Source organism: Vanacampus margaritifer, chromosome 18 (genome assembly GCF_051991255.1).
Source record: "Vanacampus margaritifer isolate UIUO_Vmar chromosome 18, RoL_Vmar_1.0, whole genome shotgun sequence".
NCBI classification, from domain to species: domain Eukaryota; kingdom Metazoa; phylum Chordata; class Actinopteri; order Syngnathiformes; family Syngnathidae; genus Vanacampus; species Vanacampus margaritifer.
The window spans coordinates 7,220,710-7,240,855 of record NC_135449.1 but is presented as its reverse complement, the minus strand read 5'-3'; the positions used below and the strand labels follow the sequence as shown (position 1 = coordinate 7,240,855).

The window sequence follows — 20,146 nt, the reverse complement described above, 5'->3', positions numbered from 1 at the left end:
TGTGGAGCCGAGGAAGATTCCATATTAAATTCTGGTAGCCATTTATATTGGGCTGGGCAACTGAAGCCAAAACGGATGGCACACACACACACCTGACAGAAAGTGATTTATGTGATTATATGTGTAATTTTGATCACCCTTTCATACATAATTGCTTTGATTATGAAATGTTTATGTTTTAACCCAATTTTAAAATGTTGTCCTCCACATGTCTCTTGCAGAGCCGCCATTAGCAAGGACCCCTTCTACGAGATGTTGGCTGCTCGCAAAAAGAAAGTTTCCTCCATGAAGGGCGTGTAGTGCGCACAAACACAGGTTTGACCAATGCGTGCTGTTGGCAAAAATGGAGCTCAGCCGCTCACACCAATGAACCACTGTTGCACCTTCATTTCCCCAACTGCAAATTCAACTCCTTTCCTTTTTTTTTGTTTTAAATACATACAGTGTAATTGTGTTTTGAGAACCACCCTCTGTCTGTTTAGTTTGTTACTTCTCTGGGTGGGAAGCTGACTGAACAATTTACATCTCATGAAAGACCATGCAGGTATTCATTTAAATGAGGCACAAAAAGAAAAACTGGATCTCTTCACATTTCATTTCCATATAAGCCCCTCCCATGCTTTCAAAGCACATTTAGTGGAAAGGAAGGTGGTTGGAGGCGTTGCTTGGTATTTATTTGTTCTTATTTATTGTTTTGTCTCATTAAAAGTTTACAACCAATCAAGGTTCTTCCTAAACCTGCATTCTCTCTCTCTCTCACACACACACTTTCATCATTTTTATTGTACAAAGATATTGGCTCACTTTTCACTGCAAATACGGTCGGTAAGTAGATCTGTAATTGCACGACCTGACACACATTGTCCTTCACCGTTTCCAACACTCTCTTCTGAAGTCCCTTTCACTTCTCCGGAGCAGAAGATGCTTTTTGAACTGTGACATGTAAGCAAATCAGTCTGTTTTGAGATACCCAGCATGCCAGAGCATCTTTCACATGTGCAGTGTCAGCAGAAACGACATCGCCTCGATGTTCACCACCTGTGCAACAACAACACAAGACGCGTCAAGAATAAAATGAGACCAGGTTGGTAGGTTTTCCTCAAATATTACAATTAAAACCTTGAAAAGATACGATCAACAGTCTGATTGGCCTGACGTCTAAGACAATTCCTGTTTTCACCACTAGAAGGCACACGGCTCCAGCCCGTAGTCACAAAACTGTTCCACCCTTTTAGACTTACACAAAGCCTGGCCTGGGTCCAAAAATTAGTGCCACAATGTTCTGACCGTGTTCTAACAATAACACCATCCTAACAATAACACCGTCCCTCTTCTCAGCAGCTGATAATGATCTTTACAGTTGTTGTTTTCTTTGTTTCGTACAAAGCTATTGTTTGAGTGCTGCTTTTTGTTTTTTCCTGCCAGGAACAGCCAGATAGCGGATGCAAAAATACAGCTTCTAAAAATGGCTCCTGTATTGAGGCCAGACAAAGGTAGATGTTTTTTTTTTAACAAAGATTTAAAAAAAAAAAATGTTTATTTGAACTGAATTTTTTAAACAAATGCTAAAATATTATTATTATTATTATTTTTTTTTTTTAAAGATGTTTAATCATGTTATATCAAGTGGAGAATTTTTTTTATAAACATCAGCTGTATTTTTTATAGCTGACTTAATGAATTTTTGGTTTTCACAACTTTTGCCCACTGCCAGTGAGTGGCCACATTCTTATTTCTTAGTTGTCATGCATACCAAACAAAGCGTTGCACACAGCGTAGGTGAGCCTCCAAAGATTGTGGTCATAAATAAATGTGAAGGGGTGAGTCAGTCGTGGCGCTTTTTGAGGGATGCTGCTGGGAAGACGAGGGTTCGGGATGGACCGCAACGGCTCTGGAAGTTGCTTTAGCAAATTGCCCGTGGTTGCTTCAGAGCTGGGATCTGGTGACTGCGCGACAGTCCAAGACTATTAATCACATCCATGTATGGATGATGTCACAAAAAATATAAAAATGACAAATGTGACACACACAAAAAGCAGAAGAAGCCTTAGACTACTCTTCTTTCCAGTGTGTTAATCTTTGATGCAGAGGGCAGTGCTATATATCCTGAAACCGTATACTCACATACAGTACATGTACACGAAAAGGTAAGCAGAGCTGCAAGTTGGTTGCATTACCTCAGAAGAAGTTCTTAATGAACGGCGTGACCAGTTTGACCCAGAGTTTAACATGGCGGTCCGGCTGCTCGAATGTCAACGTGGACACCTCCGAGGAGCGCTGGTATAACATCTCCTGCTCCTGTTTCATGACAGAAGACAATTGGAGGCCTAAACGAGACGCTGTCAGAATTATGTCTGACTAGGGCCAGAATGCAAAAAAAAAAAAAAAAAAAACAGACCTCTCGCAGTTGGTCCTGCAACTGCTCATTTTCCGTGACAATGGCGATCTGGGCCTCCAGGTCACGGTGAACTGAGCGGTAGCCGAAATTGGGGGAGCCGATTAGTGTGAGGCAAGGCCGGTCCTGCCCATGGAGGTAGTACCACAGACCTGGAGGTTGAGAGCACAAAAACCACGGGACAGAGAAACGATTTAGTTAATTAATTGCGATTTTTTTTTCCCCCCTCAAAATTGTGTGGTTATGATTTAATATATGAATATTTTTTGACAATCACAATTTAGCAATTTCAATCATCAACAGACCCAAACCGGAGTCACCTTTGGCGTGGAATGTCCACTCGGGCCTGTGGTACTCGTGCAGTTGGACCCGGCCCTGCTGGCCCAGGTGACGCACTTGCTCGTAGAACTGCCTGGCGATGTGCGTGTATGCGTCGGGGATGGCGCCGGCGACGCCCTTGGCCCCAAAGAAGCCGTTGACCTCCGGCGAAGCGGTGAGGATGCGGTAGCCGGCCCCCGCCCCCAGTACCAGACTCATGTACGCCCGGGTTAGGTTGAAGTAGCCCGACGTCAGGTAGACGGTGGAGTCCGGGCCCGCGTCTCGCAGCAGACGCTGGAGGAGGCGAGAATGGAAAAACTTGTGAGTGATGAGATGATTTTTTTAGCATTTAGTTATTTTTATTATTATTATAAGCATGTTTTTAACGGCAGTACAGGATCAATGTGTGAGATCGAATACATTTTACAAATGAAGCTTGCAGTGTTGATGCACTCGTTTACATTCCATTGCACTGGCGATTGTTTTTTTGAGTTTATGCCCAGAAAATGTGACTAACAACAGGCTCAAATATTCCGGCGTTAGTCATGTTTTTTTTACTCTGTGAGTCACACGCAGAATCACAAACACGCCGCTCTTGCCCACCTGCGTGACCTGCTCGTCCACCTGGATGCCGAGGGGCTTCATCTGGACCAGAGGGAACACCCAGGTGTCCTCGTCCTCCTCCTGTTCCTCCTGGAGAAGCAGCTTCTGGCGCACGCGGGCCGTGTCCACCACTTCGATGATGTGCTTGCTTGCCGCCGCAGAGAAGTCCTGCCGGTCACCTGGTTGTCGCGGAGATCCAAAGGAGGTCGAGACAGTTTAGTTTGCTACATTTTATGTTGCTGCCTTATTCCAAAATGAATTGATATTTTTGTTTAACACATTTGCAAGCACTTTAATTTTTGGTTCTTTTGACTACATGTAGAATTCTGGGGGTTTAAAAATAATGCATTCCATTTTGGAATAGGACCAACATAAAATATTCAAAAAGTGTAAGGCTTTTATATACTTTAATAGTCACTATTGTTTTTAAAACGACTAATTATAGCATCATTAACAGGTTAGTTATGGCCTGTATATTGGATAGCTTTTTACTCATTGACTACAATTGTGACAGCTAATTTTACCCTCGACAGTGTTTCTACTATGAGGAAATGTCAACGGCATTTTTATCAATTAACCACATGGGTGTGTGTGTCTGTGTGAACGCACGTGTCCTCCTAGGGCATATCATCTTACGGCATCCCTGTCACATCATAATGCTATTCTCAGCGTTTGGTTTCCGCAGTCCGGCAGACATGATGTCATTCGCCCCTCAGAACTGGCATCTTGGAATTCTGTACTCCAGTTGTGGCTATGCAATGTAAGTAAGTGTGTGTGTGTGTGTGTGTGTGTGTACATGCTTGGCGGACTACATTAGGTACACTTGTACAATTTTGATGAGATCTAAAATTCAGTATGGATTTACAGCTTTTTACTTTCCCCTATATTTTATGTTACAGCCTTATTCTAAAATAAAATAAATTTTTTTTTTCTTTAAAAAAAATTCTATACATAACACCCCATAATGACATGAAAAAGCTTTTGACATTTTTGCATATTTATTAAAAATCAGGCATCACATGTACATAATTATTTACAGCCCTTGCGCAATACTTGTCTGATTTGGCAGTAATTACAGACTCGAGCCTTTTTAAATACGATGCCACAAACTTGGCACACCTATTTTCGGGCAGTTTTGCCCATTCCTCTTTAAGGCGCCTCCCATCAGGTTGGACGATGGGGAAGGTCAACAGACAATAACTTTAATGTTATTCTTGGTTTGTATTTTGAGACATTAACTCTTGAGTGTTTATATCCACTGGATTTGAGCCAAGCTGTAGGTGCAAACAGGACATGTACAATATGTACATGTGGATTCTTAGTTAAATTATTATTATTTTTTCATATAATCATGGGGTGTTGCGAATAGTCTGGATGCGCTGTTTATCACTGTAGTTGTAGTACTACATCAAAAAAAAAAAAAGCATCCAAAATATTAGAAAAATGTCAAGGCATCAAACCTTTGTACGGGTGGACCATGCCGTCCTGCATGGCCACCGAGTCATCGGGCCCAAGCTGCAGCGAGACGTCCCCGACCGCCTCCACCAGCTCAGAGAAGAAGTCTGCGAGCTCGGCGCAGTCCTCCAGCAGGACGTAGCGGTCCTGCCGGTTAGTGAAGTAGGAGTCGCTCAGATTGGCCCTGAAAAAAAAATATGACAGCAAAGGGTGTTTTTTTTGTTTTTTATTTATATAAATGCCTAAGATCAAGAAAGGCAGGTCGGCAAGCCACAAAGTTTTGTGAATCGCATAAGAACTGTTTATAGCTGTATTGACCTATTTTACTTACTGCTTCCTTACCATACTACATGCTAGTGATTCTCAATTTGTTGGCGAGGACACAAAATTGGGTCATAATTGACTTCTGAAAAGAAAGGAATAATTATTACTCGCTTTTTGTGTAACTTTTTATTTTATTTTAAGTATTGTCATTTTTGCTTTATTGATTTGTTTTTACACAAATGCAATCACAGTTGATCAGTTCTGTGAAATGTTGAAATCCTCTGAAAAAAGGTGACGTGTAAAATTAAAACAATTACATTAAAAATACAAATAAATGAATAAAACTATTTTTTTTATATGTGATAATACAAAATAGCACAGCACGGTGTGAGAGTGGTTAGCACATCTGCCTCGTAGTTCTAAGGTTTAGGGTCTGAATCCCGGCACTTCTGTGTGGAAGCATGTTCTGTGTTTTTTTTTTCAACTCAGGCCCTGATTCGGTATCTAAAATAGATGGATAATATAAAAATAAAGAATAGATCAAATATTGTATGCGCTGAAAGTTGCCTCACAACTGCGACAATTGAGAAGCGTACTCATTTGAATGCAAGTTTCAAAAATTTGCATTTGCACTTCCTGCGTCATGTCTATTTGATTTTTGCGGCTTGTTTGCATTTTTCATCGGCTTCCAGGAAAGTCAACTACAAACGTAACCCGACGTTGTTGGTCAAACATTTCCAAAAATCGATTCGGGAAGCCCCCTCCATTGCACATCCGGGAAGCCACCTGGCCGTCGGCGCCTACCCGCTGATGACGAAGCTGTCGTCAAATAGGTAGACCTTGATGTGCTGCACGCCGATGGTCTCGTTGAAACGCTGCGGCACGAGCAGCCTCAGCAGGCCCCTGAGGTCGGGGGTGTGGTATAGGGAGACGCGCATTTGCGAGGTGAAGCGCCGTAGCAGGGGCAGCAGCATGGTCCTCGAGTTCACCTGCCCTGAAGGGGACGAGCAATCGAGGAGTGTTAGCGCACCCCTTTCTGCCCCCTCTGATTGACATGTTTGCGGCTGCTGACCTCGAGAGCCTCGTGTGTAGTCCAGCAACACGGAGACTTTAAGGTCGGGGGCGTGGCTATTTTCTCGTGAGCTTTCCAGTGCTTCCTGCATGCAGTCAACCTGCAACGCAACAACAAAAATTGGTGGACCTCGACTTGAACTATGTTTCGCTGTCAAGCCAGCTTATTTATTATTGTCAAGCAGGTGGCTAATGTTAAAAACACTTTGAAGTGCCTTAAAAAGGAGCAAGGCCTTACAGAAAGAGTACAAAAAAGACGCGGATTGGAGAAAATGGGTGCATTTTTCTGTGAATAGTTTTGATAATGTTCTACAGACAAACTTGCTTGGCAAATGGGCGATGAATGAGGTTCCAGCGGGTGGTTACTATGGAAACTAGAGTATTTAAGGTTGGTGATGTGTCCATTTGCTCCCCAAAAAAATGCTTTGTCTTGGGAGCTTGCTTGTTTTTTTAAATTAGTTTTATCGTAACACACAGATTGGCCAACAATGTGGCATTTTATCAGACCTTCTAAAAGAGGATTTTTTAGATTTTAACTTTTTTTTTTTTTTTGGTATATAGCAGCAAGGCCATCATTTTTGGGTCCCGTAACGACCAATCACAGCTCCCCGTTGTTTGTCTGTGTTTTATGATGTGTTGTTGGCAAGTCACTACGCATCTACGCGCACTATCCTGTGCACTCTACACCCTCGGGAGTTTACCCAAAACGTAACAATAAGCTCATTACTAACCGATAATTGCCAGCTGACACTAATGACAGGTTATTAGCGCTTCTGCTCTTTTAATAGTGCGACAAGCTACATTGTGTGCAAAGACAAATCGAGCCGTGCCGGTACTCGACATGGCAAGCGTAGACTTTAATAATAACTCAACTAAACGCATGCTTCCTCTTTCTAGCAGTGACACGTCGGTACACTTCCCTGAATGCTAATGCTTCATCTTAGCCGCACATTTTTGCATGCTTCACAACTTTGTAGGATCCGTTTGGGGAAGGCCGGGGGTGCAAAGAAGCTGTTGTAGCCGCAAAGGGAAACAACTCCATATTTGATCCCTTTCGCTCCCGTCATCTAAGCTGCCTTTTTCCCGGTTTGCTGTCTTTTGTTTGAGGCTGTGATTCCCAACCACAAACTAATATCCTGTGAGAGATCATCAGTATTTTGGCTTGTCCTATCAGGGGTCGCCAGAGAGAGTCACACGCATGATTTGTTTGGCGCAGAATACAGTTACTAACACAACCTAAATATTTAACCAGGCTTGTGTGCGGCTTCTGTACTCTGTAACAAGCAAGATGTGCGCCAAAGCCCTGGCTAATAGAAAAGTAGTAATCTATGTGTGCGGCTTCTGTACTCTGTAACAAGCAAGATGTGCGCCAAAACCCTGGCTAATAGGAAAGTAGTAATCTATGTGTGCGGCTTCTGTACTGTGTAACAAGCAAGATGTGCGCGAAAGCCCTGGCTAATAGGAAAGTAGTAATCTATGTGTGCTACTTCTGTACTGTGTAACAAGCAAGATGTGCGCCAAAGCCCTGGCTAATAGGAAAGTAGTAATCTATGTGTGCGGCTTCTGTACTCTGTAACAAGCAAGATGTGCGCCAAAGCCCTGGCTAATAGGAAAGTAGTAATCTATGTGTGCGGCTTCTGTACTCTGTAACAAGCAAGATGTGCGCCAAAGCCCTGGCTAATAGGAAAGTAGTAATCTATGTGTGCGGCTTCTGTACTCTGTAACAAGCAAGATGTGCGCCAAAGCCCTGGCTAATAGGAAAGTAGTAATCTATGTGTGCGGCTTCTGTACTCTGTAACAAGCAAGATGTGCGCCAAAGCCCTGGCTAATAGGAAAGTAGTAATCTATGTGTGCGGCTTCTGTACTCTGTAACAAGCAAGATGTGCGCTAATAGGAAAGTAGCAATCTATGTGTGCGGCTTCTGTACTCTGTAACAAGCAAGATGTGCGCCAAAGCCCTGGCTAATAGGAAAGTAGTAATCTATGTGTGCCGCTTCTGTACTCTGTAACCAGCAAGATGTGCGCCAAAGCCCTGGCTAATAGGAAAGTAGTAATCTATGTGCGCGGCTTCTGTACTCTGTAACAAGCAAGATGTGCGCCAAAGCCCTGGCTAATAGGAAAGTAGTAATCTATGTGTGCGGCTTCTGTACTCTGTAACAAGTAAGATGTGCGCCAAAGCCCTGGCTAATAGGAAAGTAGTAATCTATGTGTGCGGCTTCTGTACTCTGTAACAAGTAAGATGTGCGCCAAAGCCCCGGCTAATAGGAAAGTAGTAATCTATGTCAAAGAAGTGTGATGAAGTGATATATCTTGACTCAAGATATTTTTCTATGTCGGGGCAAAGTGTCAGAAGTCATGGAGAGCCTTCGCAGCATGTTTATGTTTTCGCTCTGCTGAGTGGCTATTAAAATTGTCAAGCATCTGTAAAGCGTTTACTGTATTTTGAAGGGCGATGTTATAAAGATGAGTTTGAAATTATATAATTAAGGATCGGGATCCTAGTTTGTGGTTTATTTGACATTTAAACTATTGATATAAAGACAATGAGAAAAATTTTTTTCGGGTGAGTGTCAATTAGCAGGGTTTAGCTGTATCTTTTTTGTTGTCATTCAGACAACAGAACCATAGTTTTTGTCATAATTTTTTTGGGGGTGGCGCGCTGTAACATTGTTCCAATTAAAAGGTTGGGAAACGCTGATGCAAAGGTACCAATGTGGAAATGAGAGGGTTTGAAGTTGACACAATGTTGTATAAGCGGCAGAACAGACGGAAACTCCCTGGCCGCACCTTTTCGTAAAAAGTACACCACAAATCTATCAATTATTTGAATGGCGGTCATGCAACTCCTTTATTATCATTTTTGCGCCTCATCACAATCAAGCATGTACACAACAACCACGACGGCGACGGCTGGGATTTCGACAGAGCCGAGTGACTCATCCTCGAAGACTTTGGCAGCGACGCCAGCTCACTCGGATGCTTCTCGCCGTGTGACTCAGCTTCTCTGTGTGGCGTACTTTTTTTTGTGTATGTGTGTGTGTTTTTCAAACAAAAACATCAGGAAAAGAGCTGAATGTGAGCGTCAGCCCAGACTGTGGTTTTCATGCTGTTATGCTGGGCTTCCAGGCATGGAGAACAGCACGCCAGCACAGGCCAGCGGTGCTGTCCTTAGACCCGTAAAACCTCAACACTTTGCAGTCATTGCTTTTGGTTGGCGCGGGGAACGTTTTCATTCTGGACCGTGACTCACTTTTTCTGGCCTCTCTCAGAACGTCTTTGGCCCGGAGTCTGTTTTCGGTATCGCTCTCACCTGTCCGAGCCGAAGATGGCCGTTCTCTCGAGAACACGCACAGTAAACACCACAATCTCTCTCACCAGGTCCTGTTCCAGCTGACCCGTTCCCAGGTACAAGGAGGCCAACACCACTCGTCTCTTTGCGGTCCTGACACGTGCCTGATGGGAAAGGAACGCCGAGAGTGAGTATGGCGCGCGGGATGTGAGCGCGATTCCCACAAATGACGACAGCTGTGTCACAGACGCTTGGCCAGCTGGGAACTTTACAAGTTGCGTTGGAGACTTTCTCCTTTAAAAAGGCGCCTAAGAGATTTATTCCTTTAAAAATGTGTCTACAAGATGTATTTGTTTTTTGGTGTATTTGAGATTTTGAGACCTATGCCTTTAAAAAGATTCATATAAGACTTACTGTTTTAAAATGTTATCTTCGAAACTAGTTCCTTTTACAAGTTGCATTTGAGACCATGAGAGGGGAAGTCAATCTTAAGCATTTCTTGACAATAATATGTTATATGTGACCTTGCTAGTCTAAACATGACATTCTGATTAATATTACATTTGTGGAATTACGAGATATTAAGCACAATTCAGCAGTTTTTAATCCATCTCAGGGGGCGGCTCAGCTGTTGCTCAGCTCAGGCAACGGCCAATCACAACTCGCCTGTTTTCTGAAGCTGAGCTGTGATTGGTTTTTACCTGAAACCTGAGCAACTGTGATGTCATATTCACTCGACAGCAAGTGGCAAAATGGCCACCTTCCGATATTGATAAAAAACTGCTAGATTTTGCTGCTTTCATATTCCATTAATGCTATATTAACCATAATACCTTATTTAGACTAGTGGGGCTGCATAGAACATAAAATTGTCTATTTCTTTCATACATTGCATTCCTAGGACATAATTTTTTTTAAAAGGTGTCAACGAGACTTGTTCTTTCACAAGTTTCCATTCAAAGGCTTTTATTAATTAATTGTAGAGCGATTAAGCCTGCTGGGAATGTAGTAGCGCTCCCGTCGGAATTAATTAAAGATACAGGCGAGGACGGCCAAAACCAGTATCTGCCTTTGAACTGACCTTCAGCGTCTGGTAGAACTGGTCAGGCGATGCGAGCACGTGGACACGCGAGCCGTTGACCCGGAAGGCCGGCACGCGCTCAGCCATCCATCGGAAGTGAGCTTGGAGGCTGCGCGGCGCACCTGGCGGCGCGGCGGCGGCGGCGGTGCATTCTGGAGCAGGCTCGGTTTTGGCCAGCAGGGGCGCCAAAAGCAGAATGGAGCTGCGCCAACGTAAATGTAAAAGTGGGTCAACTGCAGAGGAAGAACGCTCAACTCCCATGCGACTGTGCTCAATACGAAGGCGAGGTTCTCTCAACAATGCAAATGTACATGTCAAGTAAGGAATGTCAAGACTTATTGATTCATCTATTATTTGTGAGGCAAGTGCCCAAAGCAGTTTTTAGTCACGCCACAAAGAGTTGTGAAGCACATACGCCTGACAAAATGAATCGTTACAGCACCCACGGCATGCAAATTGTCATTGTTAAATCATGCAAGCGTTTAGGCGACATGCCAATGACATTTCCCATCGCTGGTATGAATATCCTCTAGGCCAAGGTTGAAGTCGCTATTTTACAGAAGTGATATGTGCTTCATGGTAACAAACAGTGAATGCTCTATCGTCCACGAAATAATTTGCAGTACATTTTTGGATCACATTTCAAAAAGTGCACACTTGCATATGGGGACTCGCACACCACTAAAACAAATTTAACCCTTGGCTTCTCCCTAGATTAGCTATGTGTCAATTAAAACGCTTTGTAATGAGTTAGGGTAAGTAAATCTGACATTATTACATGAATAAAGAATAAAATACATTTTTTAAAGAATAATTGTATGAGTTTACTTTTGAGAATGTAATCTTGAGATGACAATTTTCTAGGAGTCTTTGCCTTGTAAAGACAACTTTTTCTTTCTTTCTTTTTTTACTAAAAAAAAATATGACTTGTCAGACCTTTAGAACTTTTTTCTTAGAAAAAAAATCTAAATGTTATTGTTACAATAACAGCCAACTTTTTAATTCCTTTATACACGCGGTACTTAATTAGTTATTGTTGTAAGGATTATGTGAGGGTTTTTGAAAATGTATTTTCAGAAAAACATTACATTTGAAAACATTTCTTGCATAATTTTCTAACATTATCGTTGTTCATTTGAAAGACGATAAGTAGATTTTTTTTTTTAATCACACCAAAATTTTCACCAATATGGCTGCTATTGGTTTACGTCACAAAATAGGCGGGACAAACATCAAAACCAGCCAATGCCGTCTCAAAGCCAAACAACCAATCAGGCAGCAAAGCAGCGCAGCACTGGAAGAGTCGATGATTATCAAGGACAGCCGAAAACTAACGAGCGCCATTCTAAGCATTTTAAATGGCTCACGGGTTCTCCCGATTAACGCAACTAGCTGAAACGACGATAAAGAGTTCATTTCATGCCAAACACCTGAAGTAGCATTTATTTATTTATTTTTAAATAATAACTCGTGTGAATACTTCCTCGAACTTTGGAAGGCTGTAAAGCAAGGAGTGAGAAGGATGTTTCAAACTCACAGCAGCATTTAAGCGACACAGACCGTATTATTCCGTTAGCATTTGCAGGCTGCTACTGTTTCTGTCAACGGGATGCCGAGTTTACGACACAAAACGTCGGATTTCACCGAAATTTCCGCGTTTTATTTGAACATCGTCTCTTACCCGCCTCGTCGGTCCCGCGCGCGGAAGAGCCGGTCAGATATTCGCGTGAAAACCCCGGCCAGGGCCGGCGTATACACGGAGTACACCAGCCTCCTCCAAGACATGGGGGCCGCCATTGCTGCCGCAGCGCCCATTTGAAGAAAAAAAACAAAACAACCAAAAGCTTTATTGACACAAAGCGTTGGACACGTGACAAGACAACCTGCGAAGGCTTGCAGTGAGTAGAACAAGAACAAACTTAGCATCATTCAACGCACATAATTATAATGTATAGTAAATGTTGCACACGAATGATGTCAACCTCAACCTGAAATACACGAACACATTCGTTATTTGCATATCCATTTATAACATTGTATTTATAGGAAGTATTTACCCCACCTCGTTGTACCTGTATCTACATCACGTAACATCACAGGCACGTTAACCGACAAGACTATCGTGTATTGTCTTTTATACACTTACTTCATAAGCAAATGATGGGAAATACTTTAAGATGTACACACAACTATTGTATATGTGTTGTTATATGCTATGTATGTTTATATATAGAGTATGTACATTGTAAATATACATACATATTATGTATACACATATTAGGGTTGCAACTAATGATTTTTCTGCAGGACTACAGAAAATTGGAGAATATTTACTGTTGAGCGGCTGAAATTCTGAGGATTTGGACAATGTTAAATAAACAAGATATCTAAACGATTAATCGATTGCTGAAAAACGTTCTTGATTCATTTGATAATTTATTAGTTGTAGAATAATCAATTAGTCATGGCACCTCTAATATTTACATACATGTATTATGTGTACTATATATATACTATGTAGGCTATATTCTATGTGTGTGTGTGTGTGTACTTTTGTACTCCATATGCACAAACATGTTACTATTGTGCAAAAAATGTTTTATTGCTCAAAAATGTGAGGTTACAGTAGCAAATATGTCCACACGGGCATGAAAATAAATCTTTATAAACTGTCTACAGGTATACTGTATCTATCTGTGCCTCTAACTGAATCAACATCAAAATGTTTAAATAAATATCGAATCAAATGTAATCGCAAGCTAAAGAATTAAATTCGAATTGTATTGCAACCTAAATAATCAAAATGTTACACATTTTTTGTTAATTAAATAGTTAATTAACTATAAATGAGAATAACCTTATAATTTAACCATTCAAATCTATTTTTTCTTTTTTTTAACCCCACCAACAAAGTTTCTCCACCCCTTGATATTATGTGTAACTAGAAAAATTTCCGCGAAAATTTTGAATAGGACTGTTGACTCTTGCAAAATTAATTATTAATTAAAATTAATTATTAATTAATAAATAAATAAAATTCATATCGACCGGTTAACGTATGCGCGCTCAGCGTGTCTTGGAAAAAGGTGCTTATTTGATTTGATTATTTTCGGTTTCCCATTCATTCCAATGGGACTTTTTGGGGGACATTTTTGGGAATTGTGTCGCCATGGTAACTGGGAATTCCAAGAAAAGTAATGCCGCAGTGAGTCAGATCGAGCATCATTTGTGCCGGTGTGATCTACGGTACGGGCCGCATTTTTGCGGACAAATCTGTGGAAGATAATATAATGAAATTGATCAGAAATAATAAACCCGATTTTCTTGGGATAGTAATATGTGCCTGCTTTGCTTCGCAAAAGCTTTGATACTGCTTTGCTACGCAGCATTCCCATAATTAGTTCAAAGTTAATTGCAGGACTTTCCACCGTGTAACATGCGAATGACTGCGCACAAGCACCCCCCCCCCCCCCCCCTAAAAAGCATAAAAAGCATATAATGTGATAAATTATCGCGATGAATATTTCATGCCGTGTAAAATGCGCGTGGAATTGCTCGAGCGGTACCAGGAAGCGGACCCTGCAGCAAAGGTCACTGCGATTATTTACTGGCATCCCGCCAGAGCGAGTGCAGAGCGTGCGCGTGCGCGAAGCCGTGCGTTTACTGGAAGAAGGGGGCGGGGCCTTACGATCGGCTTTACTCACTGGAAACAACCTCCGGTAACCTTCCGCCACACACATACACACACGCGCGCACACACAAACACAAACACACGCATACGGTCCGCTACCTCCTCTCCCGCAGACGGCAGCACAGCCGCCGCCGACGAAGACGACGGTCCTCGGCATACTTTTTTGGCGGAATATTCCGGCGGGGGGATTTTAATGCCTGAGCTAATCCTCCTCCATCTAGCACTACTCTCGGGTAGTTTGCCGAGTGTGTCTTTTGGCGACGAGCTGCGGCGCGGGGCTGTATTAATCCGCAAGGTAAGTTCGCGAAGTAGACCGCGTTCAAATGTGTTGAAAATTCACAACTGGGACTTTCTTAGTTACTTATTAGTCAAAATGGCTGCTGGTTAAACGTAAATGGCGGCGACGAGCTGGTACAGGGGTCTATCCGGAGAAGCCCACACACTCCTCTTTTCCAGTACCCCAAGCTCCAGTGCGGACAACATTACACGGGGGGGCCCCTTTCTCTGTGTGTGAAACCGGAGAAAGGGGCCACTGAGGCAGTATTAAAAGCTGGAGTGAATAGGAGCGAAAGAGGGGGCAGTGACCCCGTTATTTTTGAACCCCCCCCTGAAAGATCGATTGCAGCTCCAGTTGCTGAATGGGATGCAAGGTGCATTGCAATGTCTCATTTAACCCTTGCGTACTGTTTGGGTCAATTTGTTATTTTTTCCAGGTGAAAAGTGATGACTTTTTTCCGAAAGTGACCCCATTTGTGTGTGTTACTTTATGGATAATGGTGGGAATTTTGGAACTGTGACAATAAGTGACATTGGTTTTATACATGCGTTTATTTTTATGGGAAACAGTCTTTAAGAGGGAAATTAAATCAGTCCAGTCTGTGTCGCCGCCACAAACGTGCACCTGTTGGTTTTTAAACGGTCATGGGGGAATCTCAGAACATACTCTGTGCATGGAAAATTAACATTATGAAAAGCTTTAGCTGTCCTCCATTCATACATCTGTGCCATATGACTCAATTGTCTCTCACTAATTCATGAATGGCGTCCATCTACTGTGCAGGTGTGTCTCGGTGGTCTCTCCCAGCCCCTCTCTGGATGCATCCAGCTCCTCTGCCCCCGGGCCCTGGACCCGGTGTGTGACCCCGCCGTCCTCCCCTCTGTCCCCCTCGCCGACCGGCGCCTTCCCGCCGCCCGTCCTCTGCCCGGAGGCAGATGGCCGCGGCGCCATGGTGGCCTCCCGCCGGCGCGAGCCCCTCGCCATGAGCGGCGGGACCCCGTCAGAGGGGAGGGTCCCACAGTCCGACTACACCCCGCATCACTTCAAGCCCTTCAGCTCGCACGCGCACTACCAGCAGGTCAGTCCAAAAGAAAAAAAATCTGTTTCTTAGAGGCAGACATAAAACAGAGAGAATTACGTTTATGCAAATTCTACTAGCTTCGCGCTAACACATAATGGAAAACACCACAACGGCTAACAAAACTAGCAAACTCCCTACTGCAGTAGTTATAAACCATTAACTTTAACCCAATTATTTACAAACATATGTTCTTGATCCTCAGCAAAAAACAAGTAATATTGCAGCTTAGTGGAGACTTTATCTGTGTTATACTGCCTCCTAGTGGCTAAGGCGCGCACACCAGAACGAGCAGCACAATGTAAAAAAAATACTGTTAGCATGAAATTATGATGCACAGTTTGAACTGGAACGGATTATCAGCAATTCCATTCATTTCAATAGGGAAAGATGATTTGAGATATGAAAGTTTTGAGTTATAAGCATGGTTACAGAACAAATTAAAACTCATAAGTAAGCTACTGCCTGTGAAGCATTGTTTGGACCGATATGGATTTTTTTGAGACCGATAACGTTTTCAATATTTGACAAGACAAAAATTCTGATAGCAGCTGATTAATTAAAGGATTACATAATGAATAAAATAACATATTTTTGTTCCCTTAACACTTAGAACAATAAAGTTATGAATTACAGGAATAACATTTGACTGTTTTATAATAGTTTATCCTTCAGTATTTGTTTAATTTTACGACTCAGACATTTATTTTAAATGTTGTAAAGTGATTAATACCTTTAAAAAAATCGGCCCAAAAATTGATTGATTTTACCCGATTTTAAAGGGGATAAAATTGTACAGTCGATAAAAATTGTGTTCCATAATATTTTGCCTCTACTTTATATTTAATTATTAACTGCAAAACTAACGATTCAGTCGATGTTTAATTAAAGTCTCTCACAGAGTAAAGTTTAATAACAATAATTAAAAAAAAAAAATCATTGCACAAATACTTGACAGGAATAATTTTTATTGTTTATCACTAAATGCGTTTGATATCCAAAAATTACTTCCGTGTTTAATTTTCCAAAAGTTTCATTATAAAAATTAGGGATGTTTGAATACTCAACTCTTGAGTAGTCACCGACATTGATACCAAGTATTGATACCACTAGCACTTTTATTAGAAAAAAATCCACCAAAAAAACCCACAGATAATTTAAAAATATTTTTTCCTTAAAATTGCCTGAAATGAATAGTAATTTAATCTAATTTCTAGTTCCTTCTAGTTCAATATAAATGTTTTAAAAAATGTATGAGAAATTAAACAGGTTCATTGTATATGATTATACTTAAGTTTCACACCAAATATACTTGAACAATTTCTTGAATTATATATACTTTTTTTTTTTTTTTTTTTTGCAATGGGTCAATTTGAGATAGGGCACCACAACCATTACTTACAATTTCAATCAATATTTAGTATATTACCTATCACAGATTGTGTTTAGTGAGCATAAATCTATTTTTAAATATTAATGATATATATAATTATATAAATAAAGAATATAATAATAATGTGATATAATTCTATATAAATATATATATATTTTTTTGCATTAATTAAAAAAAAAAATTGTACATTTAAAATGGCTTTTTTTGACCCACAACATAGCAGTAGCATTGAAACTCGTTTTTTGTTTCAAAAAAACGAATCCAAAACAACAACAATTCACCTGTTTCAGGTGATGCGTGCATTGGCTAAGCTCCAGGAGAGCGGCTTCTACTGGGGTGCGGTGGGGGGCCGCGAGGCCAGCTCCCTGCTCCGCTCGGAGCCCCCCGGGACCTTCCTGATCCGGGACTCGTCGGACAACCGCCACTTCTTCACGCTGTCGGTGCAGACGGCGCGCGGCACCAAGAACCTGCGCGTCCACAGCGAGTGCAGCGGCTTCTTCCTGCAGCCCGACGCGCAGTGCGCCCAGGAGCCGCCGCGCTTCGACTGCGTGCTCAAGCTCATCGCGCACTACATGGGCAAGGGCCCCGCCGGCCGCGCCGCCGAAGCCGGCTCGGGCCGCACCGTCTATCTGATCCACACCGGCGGCGAGCGGATCCCGCTGGAGCTGCGGCGGCCCCTCCTCAATTCCCTGTCGTCCCTGCAGCACATGTGCAGGAGGACCCTGAACAATCAGGGCCTGGGCGGGGCCGAGCGGCTGCCGCACACGCTCAAAGACTTCCTGGAGGAGTACGACGCCCCCATATGACTGACGGGGCGGTGGGCTCGGACCAGTTCTCGGCGGGGGACGTGAGCGAGAGAAGAGGTAAACTTTCTCCCGATGACTGACTTAGACGCCGAGCAGAGCCTCGTAGAAGACTAAACGAGAAGAAGCGTCTTGTGTACGTACGTGCGTTCACACGGGACCAACCTCGACTTTTTCTTTTTTTCTTTTTTAATCCAAAATCCGGCTGCAAAAATACACCATGACGATGGAGAAAGAAGAAAAGCAGGAAATGGGATTAAGAAGAAGTCGGGGGAAGGCGTAGTCTGACAAAAAGAGACGCCTCGCGCTTCGAGGAAATGACAGCCTCAGAGCCAAAATGGCGTCGAGTCTTAAGATGTTTTTTTTTCTTTGTAGTTCTCATCTCATAAAGCACGTGCGTCTAGTCTCGTATAAATACCGAGATACAGAGGGTCCTCGGCTTACGACGGAAGTTGGAATGCGTCAAATCACTAGTTTAGTAAAGCCATAATTACAGTATTTGTTTGAAAAACATACAACACTAATGTATCGCGGAAACTCAGTGTGCCTTCTTCTGCGGCCTGACGACATCTTACAGCAAATTCGCTCCAACCCTGAAAACCTCGTACGTCAAAAACATTGTGAAAATCAGATATAGTGCAGTACCACCAGAAACCATGGGGGGGCAGTGTTGCGATAAGAAAAAAAATCTCAATGTGGCGGTAACTAAGTGCGAATTGGCCGCCGATTATATCACAATACAGCTGTAATTAAAATTTTCTGCGGGTCTGAATACACCGTAGCCAATCACTAATCTATGCTAGCGCAGGAGGAAAGTCATTATTACAGAAAACGATGTAACTGAGCGTGCCTTCATGCGTCATGTGACCACATAGCCTAACGATTTCATCGCGTGCCATTCCGAACCTCAAAACTTCGTATAACGGGACATTTGTAAACCGAGAACCTCCCCCGGTATATCTCGGCTAGCTAGTAACATTGTAGAAAAAGCTATGATTTAGTTGCACGTTTTGAATGAGATCAAAAGTAGCGCCATCTTGTGGAAAAACATGAAAGCCAACACAGAGGCGCGATAACCCCAATTTGTCGGAACTCGACCACTAACCTATGCTAGCGCAGTTGTAATGACAGAAAATACTTGTAAGAAAAATCAAAAAAAAAAACAGGACCCTTGAGACCCTTGAGACCTTGAATTTCGGGACCGTTGTAAATCGAGGGACCCCTGTACATGTTTTCAAATAACAAATATATAAACATAACTTTATATATACACGTGCATAAATAGATGCATGAGTGCTGCCCCGTGCGGTCCCGCGCACTCATTTAGCGTCCGTATCATTAATTCATCGCGCCGAGCCGAATGACTTCATCAAAGATGAGCATTGATTAGTTGATTTAATACGGCACAGTTGTTAAAAGGCCATATCAAATATTAACAATGAAGTCCAGATGCTTGCTTTTCACACAAACTATCCTTTTTATACCGTAGGAACAGGTCAAAAACTTCGTTCAGTATTACTCGCCACATTTCAAAGTTTAGCAGTAAGCTATAAGAGTCTTTGACATATGACGCTCACCAAAAGGTGCATTTTTTTTTTCTTGCGCTGATAAAAATGTTCGCTCAGTGGCGCCCCCTGGAACATTAGCAAAAAATTACCTGATTGGCATGAAATTTGGCATGAAAAAGTCTCAAGGGCCAATGCCCGAAATTGAACAGAAAGTTAGCCATTTTGTTTTGTTAGGTTTTATTTTTTTTGACAAATTCCTACTAGGGAATTCATCCAAGTAAGCCCCAATTGGAATTGTGTATACTCGACAGATAGGCCGTTTATGATAAGTAACCCAAGAAAAAGTCCCAAAGATCCAACGGGAAGTCGGCCATTTTGGATCAAAGCAGCCATTTTTAATGGGACAGCAGGAGAGCGAGTCAACAGTGTGGTGTATTCTTACCCCCCCCCCCCCTCTTCTAGTCATACCTCTCGACAGCACATCTTCTCCCTGCCATCCACAAAAGGGACTCATTTTTTTACTTAATGTAACACTCATGCCCCCCCCCCCCCCCGCCCTTCCCCTCCTTGGAACGGCGCTAGCTAACCTGTGATCCAGGCTGCCGTCCAAAACACTACGAACAAAAATAGGACAAGTCACACATTTGTGCTGGTGGATCCCCCCCCCCCCCCCTCGTCAACGTCACGTCATGTGTATGTATGTGAAATCATTTTGTCTTTTATAAAGACTCTACTTAACCGCAGCAGGCTGGTGGCCACTTTGTGTGGCACGACACAAGCTGTAATCTCTCAACAACAACAACAACAAACAAAAAAAAGCAAGAAGAATAAATGAGAAAAAAAATGGAACGTTGCACATATTTATATTTCTAAAATATTTCAATAATTTATATTAAAGAGCACTATTTTTACAAAAGCCAA

General features: G+C 42.3%; 3 protein-coding genes across 7 annotated transcripts in view; 2 read left to right on the top strand and 1 right to left on the bottom strand.

The window, feature by feature from the left end:
- Positions 1-737, top strand: part of LOC144038861 (cytohesin-1-like) — a 13,090-nt gene extending 12,353 nt beyond the window's left edge. For all 3 annotated transcript variants that reach the window (XM_077551650.1, XM_077551651.1, XM_077551652.1), the window contains exon 12: positions 222-737. In XM_077551650.1, the coding sequence (XP_077407776.1) occupies positions 222-300 (79 nt within the window). In that variant the 3' untranslated portion in view covers positions 301-737. The remainder of the gene's footprint in view (positions 1-221) is intronic.
- On the bottom strand, positions 666-14,401 carry pgs1 (phosphatidylglycerophosphate synthase 1). 3 transcript variants are annotated; one of them, XM_077551648.1, is made up of 12 exons: positions 14,266-14,401; positions 12,157-12,274; positions 10,476-10,677; positions 9,481-9,558; positions 6,108-6,207; positions 5,840-6,029; positions 4,777-4,955; positions 3,317-3,495; positions 2,716-3,007; positions 2,399-2,547; positions 2,178-2,298; positions 666-1,038 (listed from the first exon to the last, which is right to left on the bottom strand). In XM_077551648.1, exons 1-11 carry the CDS (start codon positions 14,321-14,323, stop codon positions 2,179-2,181), a joined length of 1,665 nt encoding a protein of 554 aa, XP_077407774.1. In that variant the 5' UTR covers positions 14,324-14,401; the 3' UTR covers positions 666-1,038; position 2,178. The 3 variants fall into 3 exon arrangements, with proteins under 3 accessions (XP_077407774.1, XP_077407773.1, XP_077407775.1); XM_077551647.1 differs by lacking the exon at positions 14,266-14,401 and having other exon boundaries at positions 12,157-12,530; XM_077551649.1 differs by lacking the exons at positions 666-1,038; positions 14,266-14,401 and having other exon boundaries at positions 2,183-2,327; positions 12,157-12,534.
- socs3b (suppressor of cytokine signaling 3b) lies at positions 3,509-20,146 on the top strand. The gene is made up of 5 exons (XM_077551653.1): positions 3,509-3,521; positions 3,938-4,076; positions 9,484-9,581; positions 15,227-15,521; positions 17,205-20,146. The coding sequence occupies exons 3-5, from the start codon at positions 9,562-9,564 to the stop codon at positions 17,718-17,720; spliced, it is 831 nt and encodes a 276-aa protein (XP_077407779.1). The 5' UTR covers positions 3,509-3,521; positions 3,938-4,076; positions 9,484-9,561; the 3' UTR covers positions 17,721-20,146.

Bases quoted from the DNA above. Each gene is read 5' to 3' on its own strand.
- socs3b (XM_077551653.1), top strand. From the start codon at position 9,562: ATGGGAAAGGAACGCCGAGA. The intron at 9,582-15,226 runs GTGAGTATGGCG...TCTACTGTGCAG, and splicing joins ATGGGAAAGGAACGCCGAGA to GTGTGTCTCGGTGGTCTCTC. The intron at 15,522-17,204 runs GTCAGTCCAAAA...CACCTGTTTCAG, and splicing joins CGCACGCGCACTACCAGCAG to GTGATGCGTGCATTGGCTAA.
- pgs1 (XM_077551647.1), bottom strand. From the start codon at position 12,404: ATGATGCTAAGTTTGTTCTTGTTCTACTCACTGCAAGCCTTCGCAGGT. The intron at 6,030-6,107 runs GTCAGCAGCCGC...CGTCCCCTTCAG, and splicing joins CTACACACGAGGCTCTCGAG to GGCAGGTGAACTCGAGGACC. The intron at 4,956-5,839 runs GTAGGCGCCGAC...TTTTTTTTTCAG, and splicing joins GACAGCTTCGTCATCAGCGG to GGCCAATCTGAGCGACTCCT.